Genomic DNA, 21,563 nt, shown 5'->3' with positions numbered 1-21,563 from the left:
AAGTAGGCATGTTCAAAGATACAGATATGTTTGACCAACTAGGTTTTCTCAGTACAGAGTAATTTAGTAAGATAATACATGAAAACCCCAGTAACTCTTCAGTTGTGAATAAAACTACCACTGCCCAGGAGCCAGGGCATGACGCCCTGTCACACCATCACTATTTGAAAGAGCACTATGGGGTGTCTTGAGCTCCCTTGGTTTTCCCTCAGAAAATTTCTGCTAGTAACCTATAATTGGTGGTGGGAGAACACTTGTGTAGCTGATGTCCCTAAGTGGGATTTCACAACCAGTTTAAGCCAGTCAAAGACTCTGATGCTGCCAAAGGGGTGTGGGAAACAGAAATGTCCCTTCTTACAGCACCATCTGCTTATGTTAGGGTAGGTGTTATATCAAACCCTTTGTCTCATCTATAAAATATGGATAAAACCTACTATATCAGAGGGGGGTGTGAGGCTTAATTTAAAAACTAGCAAGAGCTCTGGGTTACCTGGTATAGGAAGTTAAGTGCAAGGTTCTGTCAGTTGAAAATGCAGCCTGCTAATAACTGCCATACTGGCATAAATGGCAAATAAAAAGTGTGCTGGAAGGAAATACCCTACATTCCTAACTAGCCCATCAAAGTGCTCTGCTGCAGTGATGAAACCCATGTGCTGTTCAGTTCTCCAGAAAGTATATTCTCCCCAAACACAGCATGGCTGCCATGAATTAGGCTCCTGGAAAAAAAGATTCTCTCTTCAGGGCTCTGTACTGCTACCACAGCCTGGAAAAAGACAGGAGTGGAAAGATGAAACAGGCCAGAAGATCATATACAAAAGAGTTTGACAAAAAGGTTTCTTTGACACATGGCAGCTTTGCACAATACAATAAAGTGAATCCCTCGCCTCTTGCTATTACAACATCAGCCTTCGTGACAGAAGTTCTTGCGAGCAATTTCAGCAGAGGACAAGATTCAGAAGGTCACGGAAATCAAATGTGTGTCCCAGCACAGGCTGAGGCATGCTGGTAGTACAGTCCCTATGGCCACTAAATCCATTTTGTGGTTAAAATCTCCACTCTTCAACCAGTATCCATTCACCTATTCTAACTGAGCATTAGAACAGATCCAATGTCAATATCCAGTACACATCTGTCCTCAGATTCTAGGATAGCACTAGCTTTATCAGACAAACACAAAAATGTGAAGGTGTAAGTACAGAGCCTTCTACTTCAACAAGGTGAGTGAAAAGTGCTCCCTCCCTAGCAGAAAGAAATAAGTGCACCAGAGGTTATGGGGTTGTCGCGTTTGTCCTGTGCTGTGGTAGCTGCATGAATCAGATGCTGAAAGGGTCCAACATGAAGCAGAATCTGATTTAAATGAACTGTACACACAACCATGTGCACTTTTTAAAAAAAGACAAATAGTATTAAAATGTTAGTTTCATTTCTCCCTTTCTCAGTTGACGGTCAACCAGCTGGTTAACTGCTCTGAACGTGCACACTCATTCCCACGTTTAACCAGTGCTCCCAGCGGGGCACTGGGCAGCCATATGCTACACCACCACTTTTTAATATTGAACCACAGCACAATGCCACTTCCTTAAGCTGGTGGCTGTGCTCTGAGTGACAGCACCTGCAGGAGCTCAGCAGAAGCAATTGCTTCACAGAGAAGCAAGATACAGTCGATAGCTTCTTTTCACAGAACGCAGCAGGAAAAGGGAGCTGTTGCCTCCGTAGAGACAAAATGACCATGATGGATGACGTCTTGCTGTTACATGGTTCCTGTTGAGCGTGTGACCATGCTTTAGTCTGGTTTTGCTCCTCCTGTGAACGCTTAATATAGATCTTAAAAGGAAAGATAAATATCTGACAATACAGGTCAAAAATTTATTCCAAAGCAAACTTTCAGGAAGCCTTTTCCAAACATGTATGTAGTGTGTAGTTTTTTTCTTAACCAAACAACAAAAAGTACCCCAGGTCAACAGCCTTCTTAGCAAAGCCCGATGGTAAAGAGATGATAAAGTGGAACAGAATACAGCAAGCTGACATTTTTTGCAAGGTAACTCCCCTTCCCTATTCAAAAGTGCCCCCAATTATTTCTTAAATAGCATGACTTTTTGAAACAAAATCACAGACAATTTTAATAAAAACCATAATTTGTAAAAGATTTTGGAATATCCCTTAAAACATTTTTCCACCTTTGACCACCTCTAAAGCACATGAAAACCTTCAGTAAAGCAAGAAGTCTGCTCCAACTTTTATGCAAGTTGATACCACTGACTACTGAGCAAGAAAAAAAAAAAACCAACAAAGTCAACCCTTCACTTCAGAGCACCGTTTAGTTAAAGATGAATTACTTGACCTTTTGGCAGTGTACAATGGAACACAAGTCAAAGATACACAAGTTCTTCCATTCTCTAAACAAATTCAGCCCCATATCTATAAGAAATTACCTTTGTGTTAGAATAGAGCACACTTTTTGGAACAAAATGTTTAAGCTAATAAAGCTTCATGGAAGCCTCAAAGAGGGCAGATAAGTCGTCTTCTGTTTGGGGACGTGGTGATAGTTTAGTCACTCTCTCCTGCAAGATTAAAGAAAAACTGGATTGCAGAAGGCTGCCGATAAAATTAATCAAACGGTAGCTAAACTATGTGCCTTTGTACTAACGTCCTTCACAGAGAATAACAAGGCTTTGCAAATAAGTAATCAAGTAATTAAGGTTGAAGCATCATCAACTGTACAGTACTTTCAAGAATATATTAGATTAAATTGCCTGTAATTACATACACAGAAGCAAGATTAAAATGCAGTTCAGTTGCAAAGTCAAGTACTTCAAACATGGGTCTTGTCACAGATGTCAGTACAGTGGTGGGTAGTATCCTGGGAATTACAGTCCACTTTAAAATTCATTTGCCAGCATTGGAACTAGGAGGTCAATTTTTAGGGACCAAGATTTTCAACATACAACATCTCTCAAAGCCCAGGAACTGCTATAGGTGGGGAGAGTAAACAGTGCTTGCAACTCAGACTCCAAAAAAAAAATACAGCAAGGGACGGTAGTGAAACTGCTTAATAAATAGCCTGACACTTTGGAATCAGAATATGAAATAGTTGTGGTTGGTCTTCATTTGGGTGGTGATTCAACAGAATTTTTGGGTTATGAAGTCCCACTGACTGAAATGAAACTCAGGTATATGCTTCACTGCTCTGCTTGACAAAATAACCACAAAGGCTGGGATGGCAATTCAGAAAAGCCCCACACTACTGAGGATGAAGAGCTGTGTTAGTGGAGATACTCAGTTACTGCAGAAACACTCAGCTGAAAGAGCCTAAAGCTAATGTGCTCGTACTGGTTACGATTAGCACTTTTATGCTTTCAACAATCAACAATTTCAACATTTATTGAAAGATTGGGGAGAGTTACAAACATCTGCAAAGACAGAGGCCAGACCTACACTGGGAACACGTTATCTTTAGATGAATGCCGTGTATTTTGGCAAAATGGAGTTTCTTCTGCTACAACCTGTTTTCAACATCTCCCTCATGGAAGGGGCTGTCCCAGTAAAAGCTCTAACCTTTCTCCCCCCTTTTTTTTCACATGTGAGACAGCGGATGTCATTTGCTAGGGGCCCTGCCTCACGCAGCAGGTTGGATGCTGGGGAAGGGGCTCCTCCCCAGCTCAGACACGCTCCCGAGCAGAGCCCACGCTACCGCTGCTGCAGCCCAACGCTGCAGTGCAACGCTGCAGCCGCTCCGCTTCCCTCTCAACCCACAGGGCTGCGATTTGTGGACAGGCTGGATGTGGTTACACAGCGAGAGAGGCCACCGCACGGTGAACTTCACATGTGAAATATTGGTCTAGCCTGGTGAGGAAGTCATCTGTGAGATATTCACAGTTTACAATCACGCTCAGCATGGTTAGCATGGCTTGTGATGAGTCTGAAAAGTGTAGTTTTGTGTGCATAACTTTACCTACAACAGAAGCTTTGCTGGTGCAGCAGTAGCAATCAAATGGTACCTCTTTCCCCATCCCTGACCAGTGCTGCTATACACACAGATCCAGCCAAAGAAAAGGCTAAGATTCTTCCATGCAGTTTTGAAACCAAATGGAAAATTCAAACAGCACTAGGGCAAAAGCATGTTGTTTTCTTCAGACTCACAATATGCAAAATATAACAACTGAGTGCTCAAGTATTCAGTAAATTTATCAGGCTTATACTAGGACACTCGGCCAAATTACAGCTTTGCAGCCCTGCAAAGTCACACGGGGGTGGCAGAAGATGATCACCCTGACAGACTGAAGCATTTCCCAGCTGTATCGACAGAAGGCTGCAAATGGATGCTCTGCCTGTATGCCTCAACACAGAGGCACCAGCACTCCCTCTGCACAAGCCTGCTGGTATTTGCTGGTGCCCAGACAGCACGGCCCCAGCTCACCCAGTCTGACTCAGTGCGTTCTGGTACAGTGCCAAAAATGAGCAACTCCTGGCTCCTCAGCGGTTCAGCCCCACTGTAGCTGCCTCTGGGATGTCTGCAGGGGGTGGGTGGGCTAGAGAACAGCCCTTCCACCGTCTCTCATTTTCAATCCTCCCCGTCTCCCCCTCAAACACCATCACAGGGCTGGCCACCTTAGACCCTGGGACAGCATCTCCTTTGCTAGGCTCACTGCTGTCTGTAAATAGGATCAATTTCAATAGACTCACTTACAAAGGAAAATAAAATTCTGTTTTAACTTCAAATATAAACGTTTGTCCCAGTAGAGTTCCCACCCCAAATCCCAGCAGCTAAAGTAGATTAGGTCTTGTTTTCCTGCAGCCTGCACTTCACAGTGTGGAATACACCCCGCACACTTATTAGTGCTATCACCACTGCACCACGCTGTCTTGCTGACATGAATGGGCCAGTGCTGTATTCCAAAGAAAACCTACTGCAAGATGAAAAGAAAAAATATACCAAAGACTAAACTGTATGGACTACCTCTGTGGGTAATAATGGACTATTAAGGAACACTAATATATTTTCATCATGCTACATCTCATATACAAAAATGAGGTTTGAAAAACTATTAGGTCATCTCATTTCACACAATACAATTAATCATCAATGCCGTGAGATGACAGTAAATGAATTAAAAGTCAATTTGAGCTAAGCTAACAAACAAACAAAAAACCCCTTCAACATCTTTTGGTGAAGAACCTGCCCCCTCCCCCAGCTATTTGTGCTTGTGATGACCCAAACCCAATTGTTTTAAAGGAACATATTTATCAAAACAAACCTCCAAAATGCCCCGTAACAATTTACATGCATAACCTATTTGACGGGCACTCCGAGACCTTAGTTTTCTTCCTGGCTTTGCCACTGCTCTGTTGTGTGTGATCCTAAATAGTTGCACTTTTGTGTCATTTTCTCAGGTATAAAATAAGAATATTAATATATACCCTCTGTTATAAGTTGCTCTGAGATTTATGAATGAGAAGAACCAGACACGGTAAGAGGTACTGCTGTAAAAAGTGAATAAACTTTCAGCCTACAAAATTTTCATTTTCTCTGTAGTTTTTACTTCCCTTGCTAATTGGCAGAAATAAATCCTAAGTGGACAGAACAGTCCATAGCGTATGAATCAAACTGTCTTTTTACAAGGAAGACACTGGATTTTGCTTTTGGAGTGGCGTGTTGCTTTTTGCAGTGTCTTTGTGAGCACTGAAACAATAAAGGGTACTACAAGTTTAATCTGTATCATCCCATGGGACCTTATTTCAAATTCTGATGGGGGTCAATGGAACAAAAAAGCCATCTGGGAAGAAAAGTGCAACTTCTCAATATGGAAAAGTTTAATGCAAAGTGAGCTCAATCATTCTTACCAGATAGCCTTGGTATTAAGGCTTTACCTATAACCCATCATCCTGCATACATAATTAACAGAGATAGTTATGAAAAAGCAGTATCTTCTACAAAGATCAAAGGTCTATGAAAAACATCCTCTTTTTTAAAAATGTGATGTTTAAAAAAAAAAAAACAAACCAAACACCTAGCCATTCTTTCTGAATCCATGCGAAGAACAGACTGCAGCATGCACTCCACCTCACTGCAAAGAAAAACTTGAACTGAGAAACAAAGTACAGTTGACTATCCATCATTTTCTCCATTTTAATTGTTTTCATGTAGGACTAGAAATAACATTTGCTTGAAAAGAAACACTTCTGTTTTTTCAAAAATCTGCTCTTTTTATTTCACAAGAAAAACTGTTTTGCTTTCTGTCTTACCTGAGGCAGAGTGCCTTTGACTAATGCAGGGATGTCTGCTTTAGAATAACCAATTGCAGCTAAGCCATCATCAACATTCAGATCAAACAGGAATTTCCGGAGCGTGTCTGCCAAAATAAACCCCGCATCTTTGATTCTGGCAGTGCGGATGTCAGCTCCTAAAATAAGACATAATGCCTTGACTGTAGGGTGGAGAGAGAGGAGGAAGCCTGTTCTGGACTTAATTTAATCATAATATCAGCTGAATACATATCCATACATAACAGTCACTGCCCTAAAAGCAACATGAAGTAAAAAGAGGAATCAGTCTTCATTTTACAGTTGGAATAGTTTGTAAAAGGTGAAATAAAACAAGATCGGGAGAAGCAGGTAACTGCTGCCAGAAATACTAACTGCCACATGAGGTTAACTTCCTTTCCCTCTGTGCTTACAGGGAGAAGCACTTTTCAGTCTGACTAACTGCTGGGAGGAAAGAAGCTAACGCATGAACGTCAATGGTATTTATTTTTACTGACAGTGTGCCAAATGCTAACTTTATTTTAAGGCCTTGAGTTTGCTGACATCTAGAGGAGATGGAAACCACGGACTATTCTGTTCAATTACACATTCAAAGAGAGGACTAGAGCATGTAGGCTGAGAAAGACAGGAGATGGCAGGGCAGTGTTCAAGGGGTTAAGTAAATCCTCGACTTAATGCTATTTAAATATGTGCGGAGTTGTGTAGGATAATGTAGAACTGAAGAGAAGGAATTCGTACCTTTGAAACACCTACTGAACAGTAATGAAAGCACTGACATAAAATGAAAGATTAACAACATTTCTTACAGAATAGCTTGCTTCCCCTCCTTCAATGAATGGCCAGTACTTATTTAAAAGTAATAATAAAAACATGTCCAGATAGAAGACACAGGTTCCTCCACATGATTCCAAAGTAAGCTGAGCTAAATTTGTTCTCTGTGTAACCTCAATGATGTTACACCAGAACTATGTTAGATCCAAATGCCGTACTGAGAGATGAGTAACAGCACAACATAGCTACAGGAAAATATTTTCTGTGATCCTCATGCAGTTCCGTGTAACATTCAAAGGGAGCTAAGTGAGCAGGAGACGAACAAGCTCATTTGAGGAGCTCAGATATCTGGGTAGTAAGACTGGCAGTACAGTGGTAGAGAATGTCTGGGAGAAATGGATAAATAAGGTATGACAGAGTCTTGTATGAAGTCTTATGCTATTGGGATTATGCCATGCAGTCTGAGTGTATCCCGGGTTTTGCTGTAGAGGAGTAACTGGGACATAAACCCAGTATCTTCAGATCGTAAAGTAAAAGGGAAAGGGAGGAGGGGAAAAAAAGGCAGTAAATGTGAAGGGCAGTGTTAAAATATTGCTATAGTTCTAGTACTTTTTGCTCAGCCTAAAGGATTTATCAGTCTTTGATTGCATTTAGAAAATTTCTGGCCACACGCAACTGTTTAAGAACCCACCCAGGGAGTTATTAAGCTTTTTCTGGCTGTACCCAAATTCACAGCTGTACATACACACAACATAACTATTTAGTAATCTGCCTCATGTCATTAGATACCTTCTTAGTCATTGCGTTTGGCAACATGACAGATTTGAATCAGCTACTGTAGTCAGTTGGACTCTGGACTGGAATCAGAAGTAAACACCCCAGATGGGAATTAACAAATTCAATTCCACGTGACATGTTTTCGGCAGTGCCCCTTTACAGCAAGGCAGACAGTAACATAGTTCAAACTTCTATTGAGAAAATGAACAGTGTCCTGGTTTCGGCTGGGATATAGTTAATTTTCTTCCTAGTAGCTGGTATAGTGCTGTGTTTTGGATTTAGCAAGGGAATAATGTGGTAACACACTGATGTTTTAGCTGTTGCTAAGCAGTGTTTATACTAAGTCAAGGACTTTTCAGCTTCCCATAATCTGCCATCAAGGAGGTGCGCAAGAAGATGGGAGGGAGCATAGCCAGGACAGCTGATCCGAAGTGACCAGAGGGCTATTCCATACCATATGATGTCATGCTCAGTATATAAACTGGGGGAAGTCAGCTGGGGGCAGAGGTTGCTGCTCAGGGACAGGCTGGGGATTGGCCAGCAGGTGGTTAGCAATTGCATTGTGCATCACTTGTTTTGTATATTCTTTTATCATTATTATTACTATTTTATTTTATTTTATTTCAATTATTAAACTGTTCTAATCTCAACCCATGAGGTTTTTTTCACTTTTACTCTTCTGATTCTCTCCCCCATCCCACCGCGGGAGGGGGAGCGAGCGAGCAGCTGTGTGGTGCTCCGTTGCCAGCTGGGATTAAACCACAACACAGAGCTTTTAGAGACAGAATTTATGGCAGCAGTTGATACCACAAAACCTAAAAGAACTGCTTTTTAACCACTTGTTTTAAAATCAAGGAGCCACAGTCAAATTCTCTGATATGCTGTGCTGGCCAGTTATCCAGAAATATTTTCTTAGTCTACTTTGAGTTGCATGCTATTGCTGTGGGAACACAGACATTTTGTAGCTTAGTGTATGATTCCAACTAGGTTTGTGTTCTGGTTTTGACCATAGGCGGGACTTCATACTTTGGAGGAAGGCTGAACAAATCTCATAGTCAACATTTATAAAACAAATGGAATTTTCCCCCAATGTGTTATTTCTGACCATGTTGTTTTACATCCTCTTTAAATTATTGTGATATTTTTATTGTACCACTCTTCCTTGAAACCCACAATGCCTTCAGATTACTTACACAAGGAAGACATACATGTGACTGGATTGCTGTGACTCGCATACAGAAGGCTGGCCATACAAGGGACTGAACACACATTCTCCAAATACCAGGAGAGTTGCCCTAACCACTTTCTCTCTAAACTGCTGCACATGTGACTGTGATTGCTCATTAGCGAGCATGGGTATTAGCAGCAGTTTAGCTACAACACAGTCTAGTGCAGACAAAAAAACCTGACCTTAAATATAAATAAATTAGCCCACCGCAGAGCCATGCTGTCACAGCTAGATTGCTAACAGCTCCAAGATTACATCACTGAAAGCTAGTTCATTGCACACAGTCAGGCTGGGGGTGCAATGAAGAGGTATCCTTTCTCTAGGACACCTTCTAGTGATGGGTTGCACAGATAACAAAGCACTGTACAAAAAGATAATCTTTAAATGAGCTGTCAGCTTGCAGCATTTACTTTTATTCTGCTAAGAAGCAGAAAGGGTGACTTTGTTCATTAACCCACTGCTGAGCCATCACAGGTGTGTCCACAGAATAGCTACTCCATGCTTTCCCTTGACATTGGCCACTGAGAAATTCCAACACCTACAAACAAGCTTAGGACTACATTAGAAAGACCGAAACCCACAGTTGTGCGCCACAGAAAAAGAGCAGGAGTGATTCAGAACATCACTCTGTCCCAGTTCATTGCCACAGCAGGAAAATTGTTAGGCAAAATGCTTCCTTTTAGCTAACAGACGCACCTGAGTACTGGTTTGTTTTATGGTATCTACTCTAAAGTAACTACTCTCCATAATGCATCAAGAGAGATGGCCAATCACAGCTACCCTCTCCTGATTCATAACAGATCTACAGTCCATTTCAGCTGCCCAGTCTTCTAGCCAAGTAGCAGATTTCTCCAGCTTGCTTCCCTAACTACATCATCCAATATAAAAAATTTAGCATTATTCTACTGAAGTTTGCATTATGTGTAACTCCGTCAGACTCCAGAATCTTGGTTTTTAAACTTAACACCCCTGCAACAACCAACTACAATTGCTTGCATGTGTTTTTTTTTCCGTCCCAAAAAGACATTTTGGAAAGAATTCCATTTGTACAAGTTGTATCCATAGAGATTCCTACCTAGTATCTCTGCAGCTTCCAAGTGCCGCTCAGGATGTATCTGTGCTGTGAAAGCAAACACTGCTGGGGATGTCAGCACCACAGAAAGGCCATGTGGCTAGGGGGAAAAAAAAAAAAAAGAAAAAAGAATAAAAATCACATCAACAGGACATGTACTTTCAACTTCAATGTGCATTAATGCTCATTAATGTGAGATAACAGAGAATTGAAATGTATAATCTGAAAACAAAGATAAACCAAGTTTTACCACTAAAGAGTGATCCACATTATAATCCTTTGGTTTATAAGTTTTCACCAAACCAGAAATAGGGTAAGACATTCCATGGCTGGAACAGAGAGTAGAGAGAAAGTGGTTAGGGCAGCTCTCCTGGTATTTGGAAAATTTGTGTTCAGTTCCTTGTGTGGTCAGTCTTCTATATGCAAGTCTCTTAGGTACAGATATGCTATGGATATTAGGTACAGACAACCCTCACCCCTCTGCACCTTAGGGACCTAGCTGTAGAAAACAGTACCTCCTTACTTTGTGAGTGTGAAGTTATATTACTCCACTGACTGGACTGAAAGATGTTCAGTTACTACAGTAATAAAGATACGCCAAAAATAGCATAATCTGCATCCCTACCTGATGACACTGAGAAAAATAAACATTAATTTTAAAGTATAATTAAAGAGTGGATTTGCTCAAACAAAGGGAATGAAAGGAAGGTCTCTGAAGAAAATGACTGCTGATAACTTCTCCACAGAATTCAGGCTTAGGCTTTGCTTCTCTGAGATTTTCACCCATATGAAACTACACTGCCTTGCAATATTAATTACAGCTCATTTCAGCCTGCTGAATACCTACCCCACAGACAAATTTACAGACAATTGCATTGGTTCAGGAATGGCACAAGATTACCTCATTGCTGTCTCACTGCAGAACAGCTGGCATGAAATTCAACACTTTAATTGCCATTGATGGTTTTGTTTTGGTTTTTTTTTCTAACTATGGTTTTTACTGTCAAAGAAGGTAAAGAAAGCCATGTTTTGTAATTTTCACATGATTGGATTTGTATATCACAAGCCAGAATACACAATCCTCATACACATAAATGCCAAGAGCCCATCAATTTCTCACAACACACCGCTCCCCTGGATCACAGGCCATACTACAATGTCTTATTCTATATTCAGCAACAAAGGCAGCGATGTCTTAGACAATCTGAAATAAACACTAGCTAGAAGCTGACCTTGGCTGGGGTTAACATTTTTCTGTACTCACCAGAGATGAACACCAGCATTGCCAAAGCCAATACCAGCAAAAGCACTTGCTAGGTGCATGTTGGCTCTTGCTTCACGGTCTTCAGGGTTTCTGATGGCTCTGTGCACCGTGGAGACAATGGTACCAATGAGTTCACAAATGGATTTGTAATTCAGGATAGAGAAGGGAGAGAGGGCTTCTTTATGGACAGATATAAAAAACTCTTTAAGATAAGCTGAGATAAAAATGCTGGAAATCGGATCAATTCACACTTTAGTCAGAGAACAATTCTGCCTCTGGATCAGTAAGTAGATCAAACTGATTCAGTGAAGGGCAAGTTTCCTTTCACTTTTCTAAAAACTGAGTAAGAAAGAGTGAATTTAGCCATATTCACCCCAGTGATGGTTTGAACAATTCTACTTAGGAGCTCTGGCAATCCTGTGTACGGCTCCAAGATCACTCCAGCTTTCTTATTAGGTGGTGGTCTGGACCCCACCACCTGTGTGGGAAGAGGACAGGGTTCCTTGCCTTCCTACACATCAGCCTGCTTGTGTGGTTTGACAACATGGAGAAAAAGTTTCATGAATAGATTCCACAGGAACAAGAAACAACTACTTTGACTAGCTAGGTACTGTAGAAAGTCTTTTACAAAAAAACCCACACTGATCTCTAATAGAAGTGCACATGGTATACAAAAGCTGTATACAGGCTAAAACTTCATTGGTAGGGGTCAAAACCAACTCCCAGTTAAGTAAAAACTTAAGCTACATTGAAAGTCTTCTAAGTATGAACTATTTTTCAGTAAATGCATAATTTTGCACATTCGTAAGTACATGTGGTTACCTTCTTGATGGATGTATAAGTATCTTAATTTACACCGAAGGTCACAGAAACTACACCAGCAGTATTTTGTTCACTTTGTTACATATTCCCCTTATACTGTCATAGAAAGAGGATTCTTGAAAAAAACTATGTGAATGCTCCACCCATATTAAGTTCAGCAGCTTTAACTGAGGACTTACACAATAGATTTACAGAGGCATTAAAAAGCTACCTCCTCAAGACAACCTAGCAACCCTAATTTTACTTTCAATTTTATTTGAAAAACTTCTTGCTTTATTTAAGAGAAATCCAGGGTAGAACATGAAGGTTTAATGTAGTAGTTTGCCTTATTTTAGCCTAACGTTCAAGTTCTTCTAAGCATCCCTTTTTGGGCACTGAACACTGAACATACTGTGAGGGGGGTGGCTGTTGAACGTATTACCTTTTCAAATACTTAGCCACAATGCGCAGAGCGTGAAGAGCCCAGACATCACTGATGGGGTTGCTGCCTTGGTAAGCTGGTCGGTTGATTGGATTTGAAGGGCAGGGACTGCGCATGTTGTAAGGAAGAGCAGTGTACGATTCTAGAGCATGGCTAAAAGATTAGAAAATGAATTATTTGAGTGGGAGAGCTCCATTTTCCTGCCCTGCTGCCCTTTGAATACAGGTTCTTCTTATTTACTTCTGGTGTTTAACAGTTGCCAAAACCAGAAATACAATCTCATAGACAACTGGGAGAATGCTGGATGGGCACCTCCAGAGTGCTCCGCTCTCCAACAGACACACAAAAGGCAATCCAACACAGTCACAGTCTATCAGCTCACACCATGCTTAAAGTTAGGTTGGATGAACTGGCATCTTGGGGTGTAATGCTTTTCATTGAAGAGCACCGTGCATCTGCAATGGGTGCGCTTCCTTTCTGTAGGATGGGAACCATAAGAGGCTTTAGCACTGTGTTGTAAGCTACCTTTCTTTTAAAAGTATTGACCTTTAAAAAATTAGGAGTGTGATATTTAAGCTAAGTGGAGCTGCCAACAGTCTCATCTCCCACATACTCATGAATCTGACTACATAAAGAAGGGGCACTGCCTACGTTGCTACATTTAGATGTATAAAACTACAGACAAACCATTTCCATTTATGAATAAATGCCTCAATTCCATTACGGACACTGTAGTTCAGGATACTTCACCAAGCTTGAGAAATCATACAGTTTCATTATACATCTATTACTTTAACATACACAGCACCCAGAGGCAAAGTAAGCTCTGGCCCTCCAAACAGAAACTTCCATGCATTTTGTGCAGTTAAAAGCTATAGGTTTAAGATGAAGAAAATTTTGTGCCAAGTGAAAAGCACATTATGAGAGAGGTTCTGAAGATGGTCATAACTGGGCTAAGACCTGCCAGCATCCCACAAGCCTTCACAAGTTTTTGTTGATACATCATGGCTTTTATTAGAAAATCCTTGTTCTCCATTCCCTGACGTATCTGTGAGACATGCTAAATGCTGTTGCAGTTGTGATTAATCATTTACATGATCTCTTAAAAAGGGGCACCTGGACTCTCTTCCCTGACAACAACCATCCTGGAAGCAAACAGTTTCTCCAGCACACTGCAAAAACATTAAAATTTCTGCAAATGAGTGATTTGTTTCCATACATTCTGAGGGAGGTATTAAGTAAGAAATTAAGTAAGAGGAAAGTATAACCTTAGGAGACCACCTTAACAAGAACAGGAAAGGGGAAAAAAAAAGATCATCCTTTTCTGCTCCTAAAATATATTTTTTCTATAATCATATTAAAAATACAAAATTGTAATAAATTCAAGTAGCAGCATACACAGAAAACTCACCAAAGCACATCAAAGCCACTGTTGGCCACTATTCGCTCAGGCATAGACAGTGTGTGTAAAGGATCAATGATGCCTAATGTTGGCTTAATGGCTCTTGAAGCAATACCTGCAATATGTGAGGAAAATGAGTTAAACATTTTTTGCAATAAAATGGGACAAGCTGAACGTTCAAAACATAACAATAATGAGGGGAAATGATTTGAAACTACGAAGACAAAAACAAAGAGGGAGAAGGGAGAGTAAGAAGTATCTATGAATCTAAGTCTTTCTGATGGTGAAATCCCTGTGAGAGAGTTACATGACTTGAGACTGTTGCCTGAATTATACCAGACAATGTTCTCTCTCCTTTGTAACCCTCCCTGAACAGCCTATACTTTCAAAATGTCTGTGCTGAATGGCATCTGCAACATTATTCTTAGATTTGTGTCTTCTGTGAACAATCAGAGGGCAAGACTAGTTTGTGTCTACAATCGAATGCTATTGCTAATTGCTGTCTTCGGCATCTGTAACAACCATGCCTTTGTATTTTGGTTAAGGGGCACAGATGTAGCTTTGAGAGAGACACACACAGACACACACACACAGACTGATTGACTACACATAGACTAGAAAACTCTGAGCTATGGTCAGAGCCCCTTAGCACACCCATTTGTGTCCCAAGTACTGTAGACTGTGTGACATAAAATCCACATGTTTAGAACTAAAACCTCAAAACAGCTATGAAGCTTAAGATGACATTTAAGCCTTAATCTTTATTTGCCAGGGATGAAAAGGCCAAAGGAAGACAGTGCCCCTCACTTGCACAGCTTCTCAGGCCTGAGGTTTCAAAAGTCAGGAAAAGGAACATTTGGTTGCAATTACACAACAAAGAAACAGAAGTCTTAAAAGCAGAAAGAAAAATACAGAGGAAATAAGGAACAGTTGGTTGACCCTGAATGTAAGTAGAAATTTCCTTTGCAATTAACATTTTCTGCTGTTTAAGAACTTGAAAGATTTTAGTTTCCTGTTTTGCCTTCAAACTATAATCCACTGTATTACATAGGTATTTCATTATGTTAATATGCTATAAATTTAATTCAAGAAGGAAACCTTTAAGCTGTTCAAATTTGCCTGTGGCAGTTAAATCAAACAAATGACATGCAGTATCCCTTTCTTTCAAGGCGGGGAAATAATGAAGACATTGGAAAAGCAATTGTCTTGAATAGCAAACAGAAAAAAAATCTCACCGGTTTTTACTTTTAGTTCTTTGAAGTCAAAAATGGCAACACCAGTGGTTTCACTTCCAGTTCCAGCTGTTGTAGGAACTTAAAAGGAAAAATGGGGATAACAACAACTAATAAATAATATATACTATTTCAAAATAAATAAATAAAGCACACAATAGCAATGCCACCGAAAATAGAGGATCCAGGACATCTCAGAGGTATCCCTGATCCAAAGCCAACAGGTCAAAGAGAAATTGCCATTTTGATCTCTTTTCTCAGTTTTACTGACTCAAATTCAGCTAAACAAGACAAACTAATGACAAAATCTGTGATTTTACTTCCACTGAAGTAAATACCAAACTTGCTCCTGAATACAACTACAGCAGAAGTAAGCCCAAAGGAAGGTGAAACACTCATGGTAAACCGATTTCAGTAGAAATATGAAACAGAGTGTGGAATGACTCTCCTTCTAGCCCTCACTCTCCACACCCCCTCCTCCTGCTTTACCTGCAATGAGTGGCTTTAGGGGCACAGTGACAGGCTTCCCTTTCCCAATAGGAGCATTGACATAATCCAAGAAGTCTGATGTAGGGCTGGACGCATACAGGTTGGCAGCTTTACAGGTGTCTATTACAGACCCACCTCCAACAGCAACATAGGCATCAAACTCTCCCTTTTTAGCAAATGTAATGGCATCCAGGAAACTTGGAAAACAAGAAAAGCTTTCCAGTTAGTCAGGAGAAAAACAGCACATGTAGGAACTAACGATTAAGACCAGCGCACAGGTCACAGGGAGGTGTCTAAACAGCTGTATGGCACGCTCTAAGAGCCTAGCCACTACTTTGAGAAGCGCACCGTCACAAGTAGTACCTTTGGTCTGTTGGCTCCACCCGGACATTATCATACATCTGAAAATTTATACCATATTTTGCCAAGGAATTCAATACTGCATTTACAGGAGGGAGTTGGGAAAGGTTTTGATCCGTCATCAAACAAACTCTTCTAGCACCCAGATTCTGCAGGTCCTACAATAACAATGAAATTAAAAACCATACAACTGGTATAAAATCATACACTGAACTATTTGAATACTAATCCAAATCAACTGAACCATTTAATAATAATAAAAACCCCTATCTAAAAATAGTTGGTTACTATGTAATTCCTGAAACAGTACCAGCTAAAGAAAAAGAGGATTAACCACATACACATAGGATGCAGAAAACAGCATGAAGTACAACGCTGCCAAACTTATATAGCTGAAGTCTTATTACAGAAGAAAACCAATGATAAAGATGTTGAACAAGTGAAAACCATGTGGAACCAGTTAAGACTACAGAAAAATGTAATAATATTTTTCCAAAGTATTTTTTCCTACACAATTCATGTGACATAAAAAGGCTTTTCCACAGGTCTCCCCTAACTCCCTACAAAAGCACGGCATTAAAATCTTGAAAATTTAATATTAAATATTAATTTATTGATGAAACATCAAAATAAGCTGGCAAAAATAAGAAAAATAATACTACATACATATAATAATACTACAACCTTTGCTCAATTAATTGTCACAATAGCTATACAAAACATGCAATTTAAATAATCCTAATGCTGGACAGAAGTTCTGTCTAACTTCATTTACTATCTGACTATTAATTTACAAATTTGCAAATAAAAAAGAAAACTGTTAATGCCATAAATGCCAAGAAGAGAGGAAAAAATGATAAATGAAAGAAAACCCAATGATAAAGGCAAACTGGAAAAATGTACTCAGGTGATCATCTCACACTGCTGAAACAAAAATTCTACACTTTCACAGTGCAAACTCAGAGCTGAATGAATATCCACCTAATTTAATGGAAAGTCTCTGATTCATTTTAATGAACACTGGAAGAGACAAAAGTGATCTTGAGAAAATCCTGGTGAGTCACCAGGATTCAAAACTTTTTGAATTAAATTCCCTGTCAGAGAAAAATATTGTGGCACAATCCTGGCAAATCATCAACACTCTAACTATCCGCTAAGCTGCATTTCACGTACTCACTTATACCACAGCAACACTGATGTAACATGCTTTTGTTCTTTACCCAACAGTATTTTCCGACCTTTTTACACTGGCATATATGACTACACATACTGCAAGGCAGTGGAGATTCAGACATACAATGTATAAGCTTTGCCTTATAAAATGGATTGATAGCACCAACCACCCTTTAGAAAATAACTTTTCACCAGTGATGGGCTTACATTACGGATGCTTACCATGCCAATTTCTTTAGTAACTCCTTCTCCATATCGGATGTTTGAAATGGCCATCTACAAAAAAAAGAACATTTTTTTTTTTCTGGAAAAATGGAGAAATGGCATCTAGTCCCAGGCAGTCAAAGTAAGTATAAATATGTACTAATGTAAATATTTGTTAAATGCCATATTTGGAAGTATACAAAAAGCCTACTTTTAAATAAAATATATTTTATTATTAAATCTACCTCAAATGCATAGTCTGTATTTCCCAGGGTAGGCTGTTCAGGAACTGGAATGGAAATGAAACAGTAAATTAGGGAACAAAAAGTGACTTCAATTTGTATCTCAATACTAGAGTTGACAGATTCCTTTGCTTTCAAAATCACTAATACATTTGCACAGGTCATCTTGGCTTGTCTGGGTAACAGTTACCCATTTCATCCCTTCGTTGTTCATGAGATTAAATGATCCAAGTACTTAATTTAATTCATATAATTCAGCAAAACAAAGACCACTTTTTCCTTCTTTCAAGAATTAATTCCTTCCCATAAAAACTGAGTAAGTTAGCAGGAAGTTTACATGAGAATTCATTTGCAGTCTGCAAAGTCCAGAACAGCACATAGTAAGTAGAACTGAGTATATGCAGAGCATACAGGCTGCTACATACAGGTTGAGAGGTGTTACAAATGTGTAGGGGCTACACGATAACTTTCAGAACTTTTAAGACAAATGCATGAGACATCCTCCAGATGCACCCAGATAGAGAACATCTTTTGTTCGTGTGAGAGTAATACTGACAGGTGTTTACGCTTCTTTTTACTTCTGCCTAGTCCTGAACTTGCAGGTGAAACTGAATTGCTTGCTTGAAAAATCAAGAAACTGTATGCATTGCTAATAATAAACAGAGTTTTAATAAGAATCAGTGTGTCACTATCAACTTTATTTAGTAGAAGAGAGAAGATATTTATAAGGATAGTATTTCAGTCACATCCTCTCTCTGCCACGTCATTCTTGCATGAATTTCCATAAAACTCTCCATTTCTTGCACATCCTGATTTTGCCACAAAGTGAAACAAACTGCATCAACTGAAACAGCCCATTCTTCTCCAAGAAAAGATCAGATGAGGCATTCTGCTCTTCCTGCTGAAGTCATGCCTTCTGTCTGCTATATTAATTGAAAATATGCGATTTGGATTCAGACCCAATGAGTGAAACCATGATAATGAGTCTTACAGACACTCTGGGGTGCACTGAAGCACTGACCCACAACAGTAACAGATAGATATATTAGAATCCTTTATGCACGTTCTATTCAAGCCCAGGCCAGCTGCTATCAGCTCTTTCATTGCCATCTCTTGCCAGGCTGTACATGTTTGACCTCTCCTGGAGTTTGAGGTCTGCTGTACTCTCGGTCATTAATTTGACAGGCTAAGAACATGTCCAAGCCATTTACTCTCTTGTTTTCTGATAGCATAAAAGATGCCCTGCTGTTATATTCTTCAGCCAAACTTCACTTTCAGGAAGAATTTCACTGAGTTAAAAAATTGCACTATTTTCTCAAACACTGCCAAGAAACACAATGAACATTTTTTCCTGCTACAGTTACTGTTAAATCAATTCCCACTATTTAGACACTTATTGAACTGATACCATCTTGCTACATTAGAGACTCAATTGCTGCCTAAAAACTTACACAGAGGGTTCTTAACCAAGACTTCTACTTAGCAAGGACTTAGTTTGAATTGACTGAGTAGGTCATCAAGCAGAGAACCAGAAGAATGAGATCCTATTTCTCAGCTGCGCTATCATCTTGCTGTATGATGGTCTCGGGCAAAACAAATACCTGAACATATATATAGCTTTTCCGTATATGTCATGGTAATTCTTTAAAAAGTGTCTTAAGCAAAGCACGTGAAACCAAGTCACTCAGAATTACACATTGCTGAAATTATGGCGCAATAAAAAGCAGTATTTTGGATCTGGAGACTGACCAGCACACAGATAGCTATTCCCATAGCCTCGCTGCAGTTAATGCAAACAGAAATTCCCCCCAGGGTGACTCGGTCACTTGGTGCAGCTCACCTGCTCTTACTCCACAACCCTGGCGTAAGTGAGCTGCGTTCTCGGGACCGACTGCATAAAAAGCCTACGGAGATTACATTCCCCAACCCAAAGCAGCCCTTTGTGAATAGCTCCTTTTTATCCATATCGCTTCCTGTTTCTTTTCTAATGTAACAGATGCGTATTTTTCCCCTCAAAGGCAGATCTAAACTTGATACGGCTCAGGTGATGACAGCAGTAGTAGCAGCCACAGCAAATTTCTGATCAACTTGCCTCACGGTAAGGGGAGGGAGGGGCAGGATGCGTTAGCTGTGGCTTCCGTGGAAACAGTGAATCTCTCCAGCGACAACCACTACCATCGTACAGCTGCAAAATAACAGGCTGCTTACCTTAGCCTTTAAACTGTTGTTTCCTACCTGTTACCCGCACCCTCAGCCCAGGTTGCACCAATGCGTACGGCTCTACAGGGCCGTGGTCTGCCATAGAATTATTTTGGAGACGCAGATTTAAGTCTCACCTTGGGAGTAAGTGTGGCAATGGCTTGGGCACCGACATCTAGTTAAAAGGTTAAAAAAAAAAAAAAAAAAAGCATGGCTAAAGGTAAAAACTAAAGCAGAAAAACAAACCTGTCCTTGCCTAAAAGTCTCCTGCGTGCACCCCTTCCTCCCACCCGACCCCGAACTGGCCTGGCAGCAGAGCCTGGGCCTGTGAGGAGGCCCGGCCCCCCCGGGGAGCGGCGGCCCGGCCGAGGGGCCCCACGGACGGGAGGACACGGGTGGGTGCCGGCGGCCGGCCCGCGGGGTGCCCGTCCCAGGCGCTCGGGAGGGGGCATGAGACGACCCCCACGGCCCCCCGGGGAAGGAGCGGTCGCCGCTTTTTACATTTAACAAGCGGCGGCCGCCCGGCCTCGCCCCCGCCACCTGCTGCTAACGGGAGGCGGAACAGCGGGCCCGGGGGCGGCCCGCCGGGCTCCGGGGCGCTCCCCGCACTCAGGCGGCGGCCCCCCTCGGCCCCCCTCGGCCGCACTCACGCCGCCCGCTGCAGCTGCCGCAGGAGGCGGGCGGCCCGCTCCCGCCCGGCCGCCATCGCCGCGGTCTCTGAGGGGCCGGCGGCCGGGGCCGGGCCGGCGCCAGCGCCTCCCCCTGGGGCAGGCGCCAGGGCCGCCAGCGCCTCCCGGTCCCCTCCCGGTCCCCTCCCGGCCCCCGCGTCAGTCGCGCAGCTCGGCAACGCCAAGGACTTTGGGGGGTTGCACCTAAGAACCGTCCCGCCGCGGCTCCCAAAGGCCTGCCAGGGCCCCCGCCCGAGGCCGCCAAACCTCTCTCCGCTTGGGAGAGCCAGAAAGCGGCAGCGCCCGCGCCTCCGCTCGGGTGGCCTCCTGGCTGCTGGACACGCACAAACTGCCCAGGGTTTTAGTGGAGAAAGTTCACCCATAACGTCGTCAGCAGCATAAAATACGCACCGGGGGTGCGTGTGCGTGGAAAAAAAGCCGTGCTCCCTGGTTGAGCCAGGTACAAGATGCACCCTGTGGAAAAACTGCAGGAAAATCGGAGGTCTGGAACATAAAGCAACTTTTCCTCCACATTTCCAAAAGCTTTTTGCTCCTGCTTTGCCTAGCTATTTACACCAAAAGCTTGGTATCGGTGGGTTCTGTCCATGAGCCCATTCCTGCCACTGGCAAGTCCGAAGCAGCTTGTGGTGGTGCAGACTGCTCAGCACAGTGGCAAGAAACATTGAGGAGGCCAAGAGCACATCTGCGCAGCCCGTAGGTTGAGCACCACAGCCAGTCCATCCATGCCACCCAAATCCCTTCAGCTCAAAGGCGTACGTACCCCTTCTGCCCTCAGCAGCCCCCTTACACAGAAGTTTTGCTTTTTGACCATGCTCAAGCTGTCATCCTGCTGAACCGCTACAGAATGAGACCAACAAAACTGCTATAGTCACCTAGCTTTTTCAAAAACTCATTTGCATCAAAATTGTTATGCTATCGTTAACCACTCACAAGTCTACTACTTAAAAGTTTGAGAAC

General features: G+C 41.7%; 1 protein-coding gene across 1 annotated transcript; it reads right to left on the bottom strand.

Moving 5' to 3' along the window:
- Positions 1–2,477: 2,477 nt before the first annotated feature.
- Positions 2,478–20,623, bottom strand: ADHFE1 (alcohol dehydrogenase iron containing 1). The gene is made up of 14 exons (XM_075705808.1): positions 20,568–20,623; positions 20,055–20,092; positions 17,722–17,765; positions 17,495–17,548; positions 16,103–16,257; positions 15,740–15,936; positions 15,254–15,331; positions 14,028–14,133; positions 12,617–12,769; positions 11,374–11,472; positions 10,360–10,438; positions 10,113–10,209; positions 6,244–6,401; positions 2,478–2,561 (listed from the first exon to the last, which is right to left on the bottom strand). Exons 1-14 carry the CDS (start codon positions 20,621–20,623, stop codon positions 2,478–2,480), a joined length of 1,398 nt encoding a protein of 465 aa, XP_075561923.1.
- Between the last annotated feature and the right edge of the window lie 940 nt (positions 20,624–21,563).

The sequence above is a fragment of the Pelecanus crispus genome, chromosome 2, assembly GCF_030463565.1.
Source record: "Pelecanus crispus isolate bPelCri1 chromosome 2, bPelCri1.pri, whole genome shotgun sequence".
Classification (NCBI taxonomy): domain Eukaryota; kingdom Metazoa; phylum Chordata; class Aves; order Pelecaniformes; family Pelecanidae; genus Pelecanus; species Pelecanus crispus.
This window is presented reverse-complemented; position numbering and strand designations above follow the sequence as displayed.